At 42.1% G+C, this 17,039-nt stretch overlaps 1 protein-coding gene across 10 annotated transcripts in view; it reads left to right on the forward strand.

Moving 5' to 3' along the window:
* The window catches only part of NFIA (nuclear factor I A), a 249,966-nt gene extending 242,222 nt beyond the window's left edge, over nucleotides 1-7,744 (forward strand). For 7 of the 10 annotated variants that reach the window (XM_030454807.1, XM_030454798.1, XM_030454799.1 and 4 more), the window contains one exon: nucleotides 149-264. In XM_030454807.1, the coding sequence (XP_030310667.1) occupies nucleotides 149-166 (18 nt within the window). In that variant the 3' untranslated portion in view covers nucleotides 167-264. Of the gene's footprint in view, nucleotides 1-148 lie in introns of all 10 variants that reach the window. The other 3 variants (XM_030454800.1, XM_030454803.1, XM_030454806.1) reach the window with 1 other exon arrangement.
* The last annotated feature ends 9,295 nt before the right edge of the window (nucleotides 7,745-17,039 follow it).

The raw sequence follows: 17,039 nt of genomic DNA on the forward strand, positions 1-17,039 counted from the left end.
TTTTAATTAAGCTTTGTAATTAGGTCGATTCGTCACGGTCTCAATTAGCCCCCCTCTTGGCAGAGGAGGCTGTCGGCGATGCCCGGAGCCCTTGGGGAAGCAGTGAAAGCGGGCGGCGGGGCTGACGCTTCTCCTCTCTCCTTTGCAGTCCTGGTACCTGGGATAAAAGTCTCCGCTTCCCACCACCCACCGGACAGACCACCAGACCCCTTCCCACCTCTGTAACACGGAAGCAGCAGCAACGCAGCGCAGCGACTTTCACATCGGCGGAAGGGGAGGCGAGCAGACACCGACAGCAAACTAGTACATGGAAATGGCAAACGTTATGGTTGAATGGCAAAGGCCGTAACTTTTTTGAGATTTTATTTTGGTTGTTTTTTTTTTTTGTTTTTGTTGTTTTTTGTTTTTTTTTTTTTTTTTTTTTTTAGGCAACTTAGGACTGTTGTAATTTCTCATAATGGTGCTGGAAATGGTTGGGCTTCATAACTTTTGAAGTGTTTCATTGGTAGTGTAAGCGTTAGGTGACACTTGAGTAGAACTAGCCTCTGCTGCTGCTTACCAACTCGCTGTTGTAACACACTTTCCATATGGAGCCTAACTGTTTTACAGTATCCTCATCGATTTTTCCCATACAGGTGTGAGACTTCTTGAGAAATCATGAAACACACTTAAACTATAACTTTTGTAGTAGCTGAATTCTGCAATATATAACTTACCGGACAGACATAAAGCATGTTTTTTTCTGTAACATATCGGGGAAAAAAATTGCAGGTTTTCTTTTGTTTTGGGGTTGGTTTTTGTTTTTTTTTTTTTTTTTTCCTGTTGGTTTTTTTGTTTTGTTTGTTTTTGGTTTGTTGTTTTGTTTTTTTTTTTTACAGTCGGCACTTAGATACGTAACATGAACCATAAGAGCATTGTCAACAATTTTTTTCCACTTGATTGCAGAGCGATTTAAAACATCAAACTACTACTATTCACTAAAAAAAAAAAGAAAAAAAAAAGAAAAAAAAAGAAAAAAAAAGTTTGAAATGCTGCACTTACATTTAAAAAAAAAAAACATTTTTCAACAATTTTCAACAATTACACAAAAATTCACGCAGAAATGGGGAAGTTGGTCTGTTTTGACAGAAACTGACAGGAATCAATCAAAACAATCGAATTTTGAATTGAGTAAAGTGCAATTTCATTGGATAGCTAAATATCTTTGTAAGATAGAGATTGTTGAAAATTCTATTTTTGTTTTCCAAGTCCTTCCACCCCAGGACTCTAAATTATTGGGGTAAAAAACAGCCTTGCAAGAAAAAGGGGAGCTATTTTTGCTTTTTATGTTTTTTATTGTTGAACTTGTATCCCTTTAAAACTGAAGGAAAATTAAAAAAAAAAAAAAAAAACAAATCTAATGGTGCTTTTACCACAATATGTTAACTACATTAAATGCTAATTAATCATTTTCTGTTATCAAAGCACATAACTAAAATGAAATCGTAATATCTGTTAATTTTATAAGCTAAAAGTCACTATAATGGATTATGCCAATTCTGACAAATTTTACGTGTTTCCGGCAATATAGGGTTTATCAGTTCTCAAACACCTTGGGAATAAGAGAGAACAGTCCAGAAAGTGAAACACCTTCGTGTCCCTGAACTGGTACATTTTCTGGACTGTGAAGAAAACATGACAGAAACGAGTGATGCTGATCTTACAACTTATGCCAGTTCAAAGCAAGGGCACTTGCTGAAGAAAAAAAAAAAAAAAAAGAAAAAGAAAAAAAAAAACACACACACACACACACAAAAAAAAAAAGTTTGGACCCCAAACGTCCTGTATCTTATGTACAAAAAAAAGGAAAAAAAAAAGAAAAAAAAAAAAAGAGTGCAAGTGATTTTTTCTATCAGACAGCGGAGCACCCCTTTGCTTCACATGCAACTTTAAGAAGGTTTCCTATACTATACATATATATACGTTCTGGTTGGCAAGTCCAGCTAATCAGAGAAAGTCTCTGCATGTTCTAGTGTTAGTAACTAATTTTTATATAGTTAATGTAGGGTAAAGTAGAGTGCATTAAGACACAATATTGTAATCCCTATTCCAGGCACTTGCCTTTAAACTATGTTTGTTCAACCCTTCAGAAGGGTTTCTACTACTGTCCTATACAATCAAGTAACTGAAATTCTTGGGAAGACACTTTGCTCCTCATCTTTTCCCTGAAACAATGTTTTGTTTTGTTTTCTTAATTTGCACGAAACAAAAAAAAAAAAAAAAAAAAAATTCCATATCAATGTGCCTTGCCCTGGATAGCGATTATTTGTGGAATTGTTGCACATGTTCCTATATTGAAAGGGGTTTTTCCCTAGTCAAGCATTTGGAGACACTTTTTGTAAATGTGACTTTTATGTCAGCCATTGTCAGTTTCAACATCTAGAATTAAATAGGATGTTAGTTGTTCCGCAGATAGGAGTAGTGTTTATTGTCCTGTATGGTCAGTGGCAGTGCTATTCTGAGATCTGTAGATGCTAGATTATCAGTATTTTTGGATGTTGCTGCATTTTACATTTTATTTGGAGTCTTCCTTTTTTGTTTTGTTTTCTCCCAGATATATGAAAATATGCAATACCTGCTTATATCATGTAGAAAAGCTTAGCAATTATTAATTTTTCTTTTAATTTTTTTTTATTTGACCAAAGTTGGTGCTGCACTTGACGCAGTGTGTTTTAGGTGTTTGTCTTTGTACTTTTGTGATTTTGAATGCACATGCAGGAAGGGCTCTTCTTAGAGAAGCAGTCAAACTGTGAAGCACTAAGCTGAACCCTGCTTCAAGCAATTTTTGTTTTACAACTGTTCCTTTCACAAGCAAGCCTTAAAAAAAAAAAAAAACTTCCTTTTTCTTCAGATCCCACACCCATTTTTATTAGCAGACTGCAATCAATCCACATTCAATAAAAGTATATAATGCCCATTTTTATATGCACGTTTTTAAACTTCCAAGTTCTGAAAATTGTTTACTGGTTATTCTCTATTTAAGGAAAAAATAAAATGTTTTGGATTTTCATATGTGTCTGATAAGTGGTTGAGTAGTCATTTTGCTCTATTGTATTGTGTGATTGTTAGTATATGGTATCACATCCTCTAGCCAGCATCCTTTGCCTTCCCTATAGCACTTAGCTGGGCATTACTTTATTAAGACATATGTGCACTAAAAAAAAAAATAGCAGCTTTCAGTGCTTCACAGTGAAGGGAAAAAAGCCTAGACAAACATTTTGTCAGAACCTTGCTATGAGACAAGGTATTACCAGTAAATTGGTTGTATATACAATAAAATTGCACCCTTTTTTAAACAAAACAAACTAAGCAATAGTTTGGGCAGTTAGTTGTTTTTAGTGAGCATGTTGTAGTCATGGCTGCAAAGAGAGAGAATTAAACTGCCCACTCAGAAGATATGTAATTTGTATGTTGTATAGTTTTATTGATTACACTGATTTATTCTACCCTATTTTATAATGCAGGACTTTTGTAATGTTGTTTAAATGAGGAAAAATTTCTGTCAAATTAGCTTAGTGGAATTTCTGATTGTTCGTTATAAAGGCAGCGTTCATAGAATTGCTTTTTTTTTTTTTTTTTTTTTTTTTTTTCCTTTGGGAACTGGATTTAAGTTAAAAACTTTCCCGTTTCCTTTTTTGTATGTATTTAAATACAGTTATTTTTCTTCTCTCAATGGTATAGCATATTCCTATGCTTGAGAAGTATAGGCTACTGAAGAACCATTGTAAATGGACATTACAGGTATGCTGTATTTTTGAAGGTATTTTGTCATAATTAAGTTTGATGACGCTAAAGTTAGGGAACTCTGAGCAGAATTGCGAGATTAAAAAAAAAAATGTTTTAAAGGCTTTAAAACATTAGGTAGGCGGTCAAGGGTGTTAACCAACAGGGGTTGTAAAGTATTACACACTAAATTAAAGTTTCGTTCACCTTCCTCTCCCGCAGAAAACCCAGCAGTCCCGTTGTTGTGTGCAGGTGTAGAGAACAAGCAGTGTTTGAGCCCTCCCAGACAGGGCAGGAGCAGGGGTCCCGCCTGGGGTGTGCCGGCTGCAGGCAGGAGCAGGCAGGGCTGGGGCAGGGGCTGGAGCCCCCGACTCCGCCTCAGGTTTGACCTTTTCCTCCCAGAGGCTCCGGTTGTTCTTTTGGAGTCAGGCAAAACAACTTTTTGGTTTGGTTTTGGATTGGGTTTTTTTCTGTTGTTGCTTTGGTTTTGGTTTGTTTTTTTTCCTCCCTGTCTCCTTCTCTCCAAGAACCCGTCAGACGCACAAATACTCTGACCTGAACCCACCCCCACGCCCAAATTTAAAGCCCTGGAAATGGCTGAGCGCAAATTGACTTTTTCTGAAGTTAATTCCTTTCTTTTTCTTCCTCTTTTTCTTTTTTTTTTTGGTTTGGTTTGGTTCTTTTTTTTTTGAGTGAGGGCACTTGCTTTTTTTCATGCCGCACACCCCAGCAATGTCATTATTATTTATTCTTCTTCCTTTATAATAAAAACTTTCAGGCTTCGAGTTTAGGCAGCCATGGTACACTTGTGTCTCTGTTGCTTGTTCCCCCACCCCTTAAGGTTGAAGGGGAAAAGAAACACCAAGTTTTCTCAACTCCACAGTATTCAGTCAGCCCACAGGAATATGCAAAATCCCTCTAACATTTTTTTTTTCTTTCTCTAGTTCTCTTTGTTCCGTATATTTGCAGCTTTGTAGTAACAGTGTTATAAAATATTTACTGTACAAAAATACAAAAAAAAACCCAGATACATAGCCTAAAACAGGTTTTTTTTCCTTGTGGTGATTTTTTTTTTTTTTTAAGAATGTCAGTTAATATTGTACTTTGCATTGTGTCTCTGGAAATATCTTTTTTTTTTTTTTTTTTTTTTTTTTTTTTTTTTTTTTTTTTTGGTAGAAGGCCTCCATCGAACAAAATTAAAACCATAACCGGCATGACAATGTAAGGAGAGCTTCAATGGCACCTAAACAATAAATAAATAGCAAAATAAACCTCATGAGGTCTGTCGGAGGCAGGTCTTGTGAAGTTAACACTGCCTGCTAGGCAGGATTTTCATTAAATCAAGCTTACAATGCCAATTTTGTCTTGAAGTCAATGCATGTATTACTGTTTGACAGTAAACCCAGCTATGCCATCATCAAGTCCAAGGCTGCGCAATAGTCTAATTAGTATCGAGTACATTTTCCTTTTATTTTTTCCAATAAAAAAGCAGTGGGATGAAAATTGCTTTGATATATAGCAGGTAACATTGAAGCTATTCCATAGCACTTAACTGTAGTGAATACTGTGTCACCAATTCTGAAATCAATTTAATGTTTAATGCAAATCCATTACATGGTGCTATTACAGGCTGGCAAAATGATTTACAAAAATGTGACAACTTGGGCTCAATTCACTCTGCTTTCCAACAATGTAAATGCATAGCAGTGTTTATCTGCATGGAAACTATGCACTAATCTATCTGAAAAAAAAAAAAAAGAAAAAAAAGAAAAAAAAAAAAAGAAAAGAATATATCGACTTTGGTATCTACTTTCCGTTTACTTCGATCCTTGCCTTTTCGGTCATTGTTATAATGCCAGCTTTAGGACAGAAAGAATTATAAGAAAACCAGCATAATACCTGATATATTAAAATGTAGTGCCTGTGAAATCTGTATTATATTGCTCTTCTGAAGTAAGATTTTTTCTACACCGGTAGCCTTCGCTGTCTGTCAGAACCTTCTGATATAGGTGATGTAAAATAACCGTACAATATTAATGCATGCTATTCCATAATGCTTAGTAGCTGTATGAATATTACTCAAAGTTATGTTAGTCTTTTTTTCTGACTTGGTTCTTGTCAGATAGGTTTAAAGATATTTCACTGAGAACGCAAATTCTGTCTTCTCTTGATTTGGGGTGTTTTCAGTATTTTGGAGGTATACATTTACTTAAATTCAGTATTACTTGTGTTTTGGGTTTTTTTTCTTTTTTTTTTCTTTTTTTTCCCTTTATTTTTCGTTTTGTTTCTTTTTTTTTTTTTTTTTTTTTTTTTTTTCTTCCTAGAGGGCAGGACATGGTGTTTGAGACCAGCAATCCGTGCCTGGTAAGATTTTTGTCTCAAAAAGCTACCCTAAGAATTCAGAGGGCTTACTCTGAAGATGAGACGCATCAAATTTAAGGGACAGTCCTTTAATAAACCCAGAAATGAGACTGAGCTCGCGTTGCGAGAGACTTCTTAATGGGCAGCAGTTAACCAGGTACCCATGCTTGACCCTTTTTCACACCAGACTTCCTCATATAGAAAGAAAAAAAAAAAAACTTTAAAAAAAATTAAAAAAAAAAAAGAAAAAAGAAAAAAAAAAACCTCATGTGGTTGTTTAGTTTCATGCACAGTTGCAATATTTTTCTTCAGACAAACTCTGTACAACCTTTGGGCCCGATTCATAAAAGCTCCTTTGCTATTAACACGGGAGGCTGTGTGGGCTTTTCTCCTCCAAATTGAGGACGGCTCTTCCCCAGCTCACGCCTCGGTGAGCCCCGCTCGCCCGGGCACGTGTGCCCGCTGGCCTTCCTCTCCCTCCCCTGCCCCTCTCCACCACTCCGAAGCCCACCAGAGAGCAGGGGTGGGTGGGACAGGGTGGTGGAGCCAGGAGGAGGTGAGGACCATGCTCCGACACCCCAGAGGTGTGCAGGCTGGCAGGAGAAAAGGGGGACACAGGGGAGAAGACGGCTCCGTGCCCAGGCCGGGGCTTCGGAACGCGGTGGTGCGAGGCTGCTCGATTACAAAAGAGATCTTGTCCGTACCAGAAAAAACAAAAACCACCTTAGATTGCTACCTCTGAGCTCTAGAGAAAACCTTCGCAGAGGCGAACGCTTGTACACAATGTGAACTTTTGTACTTTCTGTGCATTTTCCTTTTTTATTTTTTAATTTTTTTTTTCTTAGGGAAGACTATTTTCCACTTAGTTAATCTGCTATACTCGAGCATGAACAAAAACAATTGTGTTGGGTGAAATCCCCCCCCTTTTTTATCTGCATCCACAAATTAATATGAGGAGAAAAACCAACCAAACGAAAAACAAAAACAAAAATAAGAAAGAAGATGAGTTTCTAGACGGAGCATGGTAGGAAGAGAGTGCCCAGCTTGGCACCCGCCGCCGCTGCCTGTTCTTGCTGCTGGCACCCGGCTGCGACTGCTGCCGTGGGGAAAGGTCTGCAAAAATTCTTTGCTTTGGAAATACAATCAATGAGAAATCTCCCTTTTTGGGAGAGCTGAGCCCTGACCTAGCCCTGTCCCGCTGCCTGAGGCTGGCCCAGCCAAGTCCCTTGGCGTCAAATTGAAATTCGGGGCGCTAAAATTTCCACCGGCCGTGTGAAAGATCTGCTGCAAATTCACTTGACACCCGTGTTAATACCATGTTGTGTTCATTTTTTTTTTATGAGTCAGGCCCCTCGTGCCTCTAGTATACTTGTATTGACTCTCATAGTTACCATTTTAGTTTTACTGTGTTCTGTGAAAAAAATTGTAATTGGTTGAGAATCACTGTGGGCATCCATTCTTATTCAACTAAGTCTCCGCAGGTTTTTTGAGCTGGTGTGGATTAGTTTAACTCTTGTATTCAACCATTAGTGCTACCACCTTCTCACATTACAATACAATTACTGGAAGCAAGTACTGCATTTCCTATGCAACAAAAAAAGGAAAATAAAAAATTGCTAATGCTAACAGGCTGTGTTGTTATTTACTTTCAGCTGGGCACTGGGGGGGTGCGGCTGTAGGGCCATGGGCACCAGTGCTGGGCTGGGCTGGGGGTGACACCAGCCCTTGAACCTGGGCAGGGTTGGGAGTCCCTGGCCCAAATCAAGGGGTGTTTGGTTAAATCAGGCCCATCACATTGGCTGCACTTTCCTGTGCTGGCAGTGTCCACTCAACACAAAATGGTTCCTCACACAAGAACGGATTAATTTTCAGTGAACTTCTGCAGATTAAATCGTCCACAGAGAAGACAGGAAGCACGGCTAGTAAAGACTGAGGTGATCAATTAATTCTGCAAATGCTACAGTGTATCTTTAAATGCAGCTAAAGTGTTAAAAATACTGCAGGCTTTCCAAAGAGCCCAAGTGCCAGACATTTGCTGCATTTTGGCCGTCGCTGTTGCTGATGGCCTCACAGTGCAGGAGTTTTTATTAAAGTTTTTCACTGTCCAACATCTTTTTGTTAGAAGCCACGTGCACAAAAGTATTTACAGCAAGGATTTGTTGGTGGGGTTTTTTTCTTTTTTTTGCATTCATACCATTCTGCCTGTTTTCTACCTAAAAGCCCATGAGAAGTCAGGGCTGGTGCAGCTCTAACACAGAGCCTTGGGGTACAGGAGACGGGGACCCCTGCACCCTGAACCCCCCAAGCTGCAATACCAGCCCTTCCTTTTTATTTGGGGCAAATGAGTGTTTTCTAACAAATAGTTGCCTGACACTCATAAACTTCTGGTATTTCCTTTCTCACACCTCCACATAGTTTCAGTTTAGTCTACAAGGCTGGGGTGGGGGGCTTGGGGTGGGTACAGCTCTAAAGTCCTTGGGGGAATAGGTTCCATCTAACTTTTTTCCTAAACCAAATGGTTTGGAAAAGCCAAATCCGTCCTCACAGAAGACCCAGTGCCATGAGCTGGGGGTCACCAGCTGTGCTTGGCTCCCTGTGAGCCTCAGGATGAGCTGGAGAAGAAGGAGGAAGGGAGAAGGAGAGGGGACTCCCACTTTTTTGGGCAGAAAGCTTGTCTCAAGGCTGCAAAACTGAGCCCAAACTGTGGCGGTGCCCCTTTGGCCTGGAGGGGAGCCCAGGAATGGGCAAGTCTGCCCTGCTGGAGCTGGGTGCTTCCTCTGAGCACTGGGTGCAGGGATGGAAGGGAGGGACAGGGACCCACACACACACACATTGCTGCATGGATACACACAGAAGAAAAAAAAGAAAATATAGCTTAAAAAAAAAAGTTCTATTACACCCCACAGAGAAGGTTTGTCCCCATCACCCTGCCTGTGCCCAGTGTGGCTGATGCTGTGCTCACCAACAGGTCCTTAGCACTGCCCCTTCCTCAACACTTTGCCCTGGGCTCTTGTCCATCACCTTCCCCCCCTACAAAAACCATTTGCTACTGTTTATTTACACCCTTTATTACTGAGGCTGTTGGCTGAGGCTCTCCTGGGCTGGGCACTGTGGAGGAGCCAGGACAGGCTCCAGGAGGGTGGCCAGACAGACCCTGTCCTGTGTGGAGTGAAAGCCAGGCTGGGCATCAGCACCCATGGGAGGGATCACAGCCCAGGGCTTGGGCACCAGCTGACACTTTGATGCTCATTTTCTTCAAGTATTTACTTGCTTTCTCTTTCTTCCTCTGGAAGAAAAGGTCTCCATCAGCATCTAAGGAAATAAATCCCATTTATTATTTATTGCTATCAAAATGTGTCAGCTTGCCTCAGGATGCAGGAAGAATATGCAATAGCCTGCTAAAAGAAAATTAAAAACTTCGGATGGAAAAAGTATGGGATAGTGTTTAGGCAGAGAAACACAGGAGGCACTTTGCTGTTCTGCCATGGAGGAAGAAGCCATGGGAAGTGCTTACAGGTGGATTCCTACAGCACGAGGCCCACCAAGGATGTGCCGAAGAGTGAGAAGCTGCCCCAGCTCTATCTTTTTCACTCAGTTTTTATTTATCACCATTTTTTTTTTTTTTGTAAGAGGGAGAAATACAGGCTGAAAATCCTGTTCTCACCCTCAACACCCAGGTCCACCTCCAAACCCTGTTGTTCTTTGGAAGGATGCTCTGTGCATGGCAGGTGGAAAAGCTGTAGCATGCATGGTGGTGAAAAGGTTTTTATAACAACTTTTGATACATTGGGTGTTTTCACCTTTCTTGCCCCAAATGCAAACCGTGCCAAATCTTGCTTTTGTTTTGCTGAGCTATAATCCTCTCGTGTTGTTTTTGCACAGATATCTGGTGAGATACTCCCATGTCCCCAGACAACAGCCTTTTAAATTCCTGTTTCTGATGGATCTGGCTACTTCATCTCTCCCTCAAATGTAAATGTTCCTGATGCTGTGACAAGGAAAGGACTCGGGGAGTGTTACTGAGGCAGTGGGTTCATCCAGTGTCTTTTATCTGCCAGAGACAAGACAAGACTGGAAATATTTATTGGTGCAGTACTTCAGCAACATGGTATTAATTGCCTCCGTGTGTTTTGATAGGTAGTTAGCACAAGGGTATTAATGAAAATAGCACCACTTCATTTTAAAATTAACTGCTTGGCCATTCAGCAACATGAGCTGATAAATTATGGCAATAAATTTGAGATGGAGATTTATGTCACCATAACTCATGCTCAGGCCCGCAGGCACACTCTGGCAGGGGTGGGGGGACAATGTGGGGCAAGGCTGGCACCCCCTCCTCCCTTACCCACAGGCAGTTCACCTATCTCTTTTTTTTTTTAAATCCCTCCAGAAATTTAGGTTTTCAGGACCTTTCAGGGCAGTTTTGGTGTTGCTTTAGAATAAATGATGCTGAGGGGGAAAATGGATCCCTGTTGTTATTTTTATCAACTGATTGGAGAGAAACCACCTGATAAACTGTGCAATAAATACAGGGTCAGGCTGCTCGTGCTGCACACTGGCAAGATCTATTATTAGTGTTATTATTATTATTATTATTAGCCAGTGAACGGCCTCCCATTTGGATTTTTTTCTGTCCCCCTCTTCCTTCCCACAGGGCACAGCCTTGCATGGCTGTGGTTCAGGTCAGACCCAAACCCACACTCCTTTTTCCTTCAAGTTGTGGGGTTGTGGGTTTTTTTACCTCAGGACAGGAGGCAGTGCCAGGCAGGGTCTGCAGCCCACCCCATGCCACTAAAACATTCATCTGCAGAGGAGGAATGGCAGCTCCCTGCCTTGGGCAGTGGAGAAACTGGAAAACGTTCCTATAAATGTGATTCATACAATGTAACACCTGCCTGCACGTTTTATAATCCAAACCTAGTAGGGTGAAGGAGATGAAGCCAATTATTTTGGTAGATGGGGTTTAATCCCCACCCCTCACACTGTTCATTACTTCCCCATATACATTTTGTAACCCTGCACCTTTGATTTTTATCTTCCAAAGCTAAAGGAATGTTTTTCCTCCAAAATGCTGCATCTTGTTACTGGGCAGAGGAGGCACAACTTTTAGAGCAACTTCAGCTGCATGTTGCATTTATAAATAAATGTGACAAATTTAATGGGGTAAGATAGGTATTTGAATTATTGATTGTTAAATATTTAAGCTCCAAGTCCCCATCCATCAGCCTGTGTGAGAAAGCTTGGGGCAGATTTATGATGCTGGAGTTTTCCTGGTTAGCTGGCACTTGGCATTTCGATTAATTATGGCCCACACATTTGGGGGTTTTCAGGATTTGTTAGAAGTATTTATAAAAGATGTCCCTATTATACCATTTAAATATTGTTTGTGCAACTGGAACATGTTTTCTATTGGGGATTAATACCCTGTTTGATTTAGGGGATAATTAAATTAGAAGGTGTAAGTCCCAGGAGACAGATGCTTTGTTTGAAAAGGGTTTCCACCACTGGAAAGCACAAAGTTTTTCTTTTATGTATAAATATTTTGCTCTGGGTGTTTCCTGGGGTCTGCAGGCAGGTGGGAGCTCTCAAAAGAGCCCTTGGCAATGGGGAGAAAGGAGGGGCAGTGCACAGCAGGAAGGGGGCAGGATGAAGTACTTCATATTTAATAAAACCAAGGGATTTTAGGGCCTCCCCATCTATTGATTTCCTCAGGAAGGACACAAGCCCCATGGCTGTGCCCGAGGCCCCAGGATGGGTCTGTACAAAGAGAGGAAACAGCCCAGATTAATAACACACCTCCAAAAAAATTAAAAATACCTCCTGAAATATGTAGCTGTATGATAGATTGTAATTGCTCTAAGAGAGCCATTACAGCCTGTTAGGTCAATACTCTGCCTTTTCAAAGTGCTTTAATTAATACATATTTACATCAGGAAATAGCAGGGATTTCACTGAGCCATGCTATTAGGCCAAGGAAGGCTCCTAACTTTTGTAATTCAGGGGAGTGGGGGGGAGCACAATTTTAATCTCTCACTGCTTTATTGCACCTTATAAAAATGCACATTGAAAGAAACCTCTCTCCAGTAAGAGCATCACATCACTCCTCACCTGGGGTGGCAGCTTGAGGGTCCCACACAGCTTTGGGGACAACGATGCCAACTTGCCCACCACAACCCCACTCATCCTTCCATTCCTGGGTGTGCTTTTGGAGTCATAAATAAGTTCCCAGCAAGACAAATGGCCATGGCAGCAGGCTGCAGCAGCCCAGTTGCCTGGGAGTAGAGGATGCTGGAGCTGAGGAAGGCACCCAGCACCCCCAGTAATTTTGGAGAAGGGAACCCACACCCTCCAAAGCATTTTAAAGTGGTAATTTCTGCTTCCAAACAAGTCACCAGTCCTGCTCATGGGGATCATGGGTCTGGGCCACTTCCTCATGTCCCCCATCTACCCCCTGGGTGCTTCTGCAGTAAATGCAGTTCAACAGATGCCCTTAAATTGTTGCAATTCTGCATCTGCTCAGGACTCAGTCCAATATGGTGAAACTCACAGAACATGGATTTCCCTGCTCTAGGCCTCACAGGACTTGATGTCAGAACCAAAGGTATCACATCTTTCCTAGATCTGAAGCACAGCCCTTGGGTGAGAAATGGGGGACAGGACCAGCAGGCTATCACTGCCCAGGAACTCAGAAAATATAGAACATGCTAGAAAGTTCTTTTTTTTATTATTTTTTAATATTTCCCCCCACTCCCCAACCACAAATTAGAAACAGCACTGCTAAAAATCACCGGTCTATCCACAAATTTTAATTAAACCTAAATAAATCATTTTTTTTAATTTTTTTTTTGTCACTGCACTTGCATGTAAACAATGAGGGAGATGGCACACGTACAGCAGCTTGTCAGCGTTGGGTGACTAATGAGTTGCTGTGAAAATCCAACCCAATGGGCCAGAATTGGAAGCATATTCCTCAGCTAACGAAGGGCACACGCGACCCCGCGGCGGCCATCGTGGCAGAAGGCACCAAAACCACCTCTCAGGGCTGGGTGAGGGGAAGGAAAAATTTGGTTAAGGCTGTCAGGACGAGGCTTTATTAAATAAAGCACGGCGCTGTAATGCGATCTTGCAGCTGCAGCCTGCTCGCCACGTTAGGAGGGATGTTTCTCCCTGTCCTTGCAGCAAACAATAACCATATGCTGGATTTGTTACCAAATGTGGTGTTTTTTGTTTTGTTTTTTTTTAATTTCTTCATTAGTACATGATGAGGACTCCAAAAAAAAAAAAAAAAAAAAAAAAAAAAAAAAAAAAAAAAAAAAAAAAAAAAAGAGAGAGGATTGTTGCTCCAAGCACTTGAGAAGAGCTTTTAACCAATATGTCTCAGAATCCCAGACTGGTTTGAGTTGGAAGGACATAAAGCTCATCCAGCCCCAACATCTCCCATCATCCCAGGTCACTCCAAGCCCCATCCAACCTTCAACACTGCCAGGGATGGGGCAGCCACAGCTTCTGGGGGAACCTGGGACAGGGGCTCAGCATCCTCACAGTGATTAATTTTTTGCTAATATCTTACCGAAATCTACCTCTGACAGCTTTAGACAATAACTGGGTGACAGATGTTATTCCCTCGCTACTCTCCCAGAGGAAGATAAAAAGGGGAATAAGGGAGACTTTAAGGATGGAGAAAAAAAAATATTGGAGTATGCTTAATGAGGTAATAACAATGATGATGGTGAATTACAAATATATACAGGTATGATATCCTGCAGCCACACTCCTCAGCTGGTGATTACTTCTAGACCAGAAAAGTCCCAAATTGGACTTGACAGCAGATGGGGGGTACCTGAGTTCCAGGGTCCTGGTGACAGCCTGGAGCAGCTGAGGTGGTCCTGCTCAGGGATGTGACAATGTCCTTCTTCAGCAAGAAAACAGGATTTAGGAGAAAGTGAGTGAGTGAGTGACTGACTGACTGACACTGACCGACTGGCACTGACTCACTGACACTGACTCACTGACTGACTGACTGACTGACTGACAGACAGACTGACTGACTGACTGACTGACAGCCCCCTCAGGCAGAGGGCAGCACTCTGAGGAGACGTTGAGCGCCCCGTGCAGGAGCGCTCTGATTGGTCCTTTCGGGTCACCTGACCCTTCATTCCCTCTACATAAGGCTCCGCTTCCCGCCTTCTGCTCCCCGCCCTGAGCTCTTCGCCTTGCGCCGCGGCCCAGCAGCTCCTGAGGGAATCCGGGAACATCCCAGGTTTGTACGGACATCGGCAATTTTTTTCAGTCCGAGATTGAAGGCTCTTTTCGTTTGAACGTATTCCCCTCTTCCTCATCCCATCCTATCGGGTCATTGCGTGAATGTCTCCCCCGCTTTCCTGGAGCCTCTTCAAGCAGTGAAAGGTGCTCTATGGTCTCCTCAGCCTCATCCAGGGTCTCCCCTCAGCTTTGTCTCCTCCAGGCTCAACAACCCCAACTCTCAGACTGTCTCCAGAGCAGGGGGAGACTTTACAACAGGTTTTAGTTCTTCCCCTCTCTGGTTACTTCAGTGAGTAGGGCCCTTGGCCTGCCAAAGCACTGCAATTATCTCGTCCTTGTTATTTTGTCTTTTTGCTGGGTATGAATAGCGATTTTTAATTTAATTTTCTCTGTCTTTCTTTCCAGTTGCTCTGAAGGGAACTGAGGGAAGGAAGGAAAGGAACATTCACCTCTGAAGTTTGCTCAGGAGGCTGGTGCCAGCCCAGCAAGCTGCTCTCCCACCCCAGCAACTGCAGGGCATCCAGGTGAGGAATGATGTTGTTGGCTCCCTCTGTGTCCAGCTCTCTCTCACAGCCCATTTTTGCCTCCAGAGTTTTAATACTGAAGAAGCTGTGGGTATGCCAGGGGTTGCACAGCTATGTTCAGGGGGCTTCAGTTTGGCTCCAGTGGGGAGGGCTGTCTGGGGCATGATGAGAGCTTCCACTTCTCTGTTCTGGGCAATGTGTTGGTTTTCCTTATTGAAAAAGAATAGGAGGGACAATACAGAGATATTACTTGTAAATCTTCCTAAGGGTCCCCTCTTTCTTCAGGCAGCCCTCCCATAACCCACCTGGATGAAGGAAAAGCCATTTCTCAGGCAGCATGCTTCCCTGTCTCTGGTCCTTTGCCTTTAGAGCTACCATTATGGGTTTTCCTTGTGTCTAAATAATGTTTTGACATCGTTGAGGTAATGTTTAGAGTGGTTTCTTTGTTCTCCTTCCAATGGAAGATTGCAAGTGGGAGTTGTTGCTGGGCCACTGCTCACAGCACTGCACAGATGCAGTTGAATGGCAACATCCAACATGATGTCCCATGTTTCTGGAGAGAGAGGCCATTTTCCCACTGAGATTCTGGAAGGGTAACCCTGTACATGGGGCCAGGAGGCTTGAGAAGCCTCCTGTGACCTGAGTGTAAAGGGCTGACATTACTTTGGTTATTGTCTGATGCAAAGTAGAAGAAAAATAACACAGGGCAATTCTGTAAAAGGAAAGGGTGAGCAGTGGAAAACTCTAGAAGAAAGGAAGTTTCTCATCATTTCATCTGGAGAAACAAGGCTTTAAACATACACCCTCTGGAGCCATGAGATGGAGGAAAATCAGATAAAATATACTTATGAAAAGGACTTTGAGGTGAGACTCATGACTCTTTATTGACCTGGACTGATTTAATTCCTTTCTTTCTGCTGATTTCTGGTGCAGCTCTGGCTTCTTGCTGTCCAGTCAAGCCAAGGGTACTTCCTCACTGCCACAGGACATTGCCCCAGCCAAACTCCTGTGGTTTGGCCACGGGGAAGGGGAAGGGCATGCAAAGCACTATATAGGAATACATGTGAACCCAAGGTCAGCAGTTCAGCATCATGCTGTTTGGCCCATCTTGGATATTTCATTCCCTTTCTCAGCCCTCATCATGAGATAGCAGTGGAGGGATGGCTGGTTCCTTATTGGGGGATTTCTTCTTGGGTGGTACACTGGAAAGGGACATTAAAGGCTGCCACATCACTGCACTGGAGGAAGACTGTGAGGTATGAGCAACCTGGAAGGGGCTGGTGTGGTCATCCAGCTCCAGAACCAGGACAGGAGTGGTGTCTGGCTCGTGTCCTGGTTGTATGGAAGTGAGGATGTGAACAGAGATTACAAGAGCAGCACAGGTCACCCCCATGCACACCCCTACAAAACCAGTATCTTCAAACAAACACCACTCTGGGAGATAACCAGAGGGTGTGGGTGCTGGAGGTGGTTGGACTTAATCTTTCTCACTGCAGGCACAAAATGGTTTCTTATCTTCCATCTACAACCTACTTTGTTCATAGCTGTTGACACAATAGCTTTTAAGGATAGTCTTCTCTTTGTTCACCTAGAAGAAAGTAATTGGTCAAATTTAATTCAAAGAGACATCAATTAGCAAAGGTTGTGATAGACAGTTAGGTCACCAGCCGCTCCTATAAATCGTGGGTAGAATTTCCTTCTTTGCCTACACCAGTTTGATGTAGGAAATGGCTCATTTGCAAGCTAAAGGTTTAATTAGGAGAAAAAAAAAAAGGTCAGCAGAGATCAGATGTGAATTGCAAAGTGCTAAGGAAGTTTACTGCAGCAATGTATTTATTGAGAGCTGTGCTATAGATCTGCTCTCTCTCTGCCCAGAATGCTAATAGCACTCCTTTGAATTCTTCCTATCAACAGAAATATCACTGATAGTACATGGGATGCTTTTAAAACTGTTTAGCATCTTCTTTCTTTTTATGATAATCAAAGAGCTTTACTAAGACCCAGAGATGCTCCTTACCCATCTCATTAATTGTGGATCCTTCTTCCCAGGTCAGGTTTCCAGAATGTGACACCCTTTGGGTCACTGTTTCCTTTCTCATCCATTGCAATGTGAGCTTTGTGAAGGATATT

This window comes from Calypte anna, chromosome 8, assembly GCF_003957555.1.
Source record: "Calypte anna isolate BGI_N300 chromosome 8, bCalAnn1_v1.p, whole genome shotgun sequence".
NCBI classification, from domain to species: domain Eukaryota; kingdom Metazoa; phylum Chordata; class Aves; order Apodiformes; family Trochilidae; genus Calypte; species Calypte anna.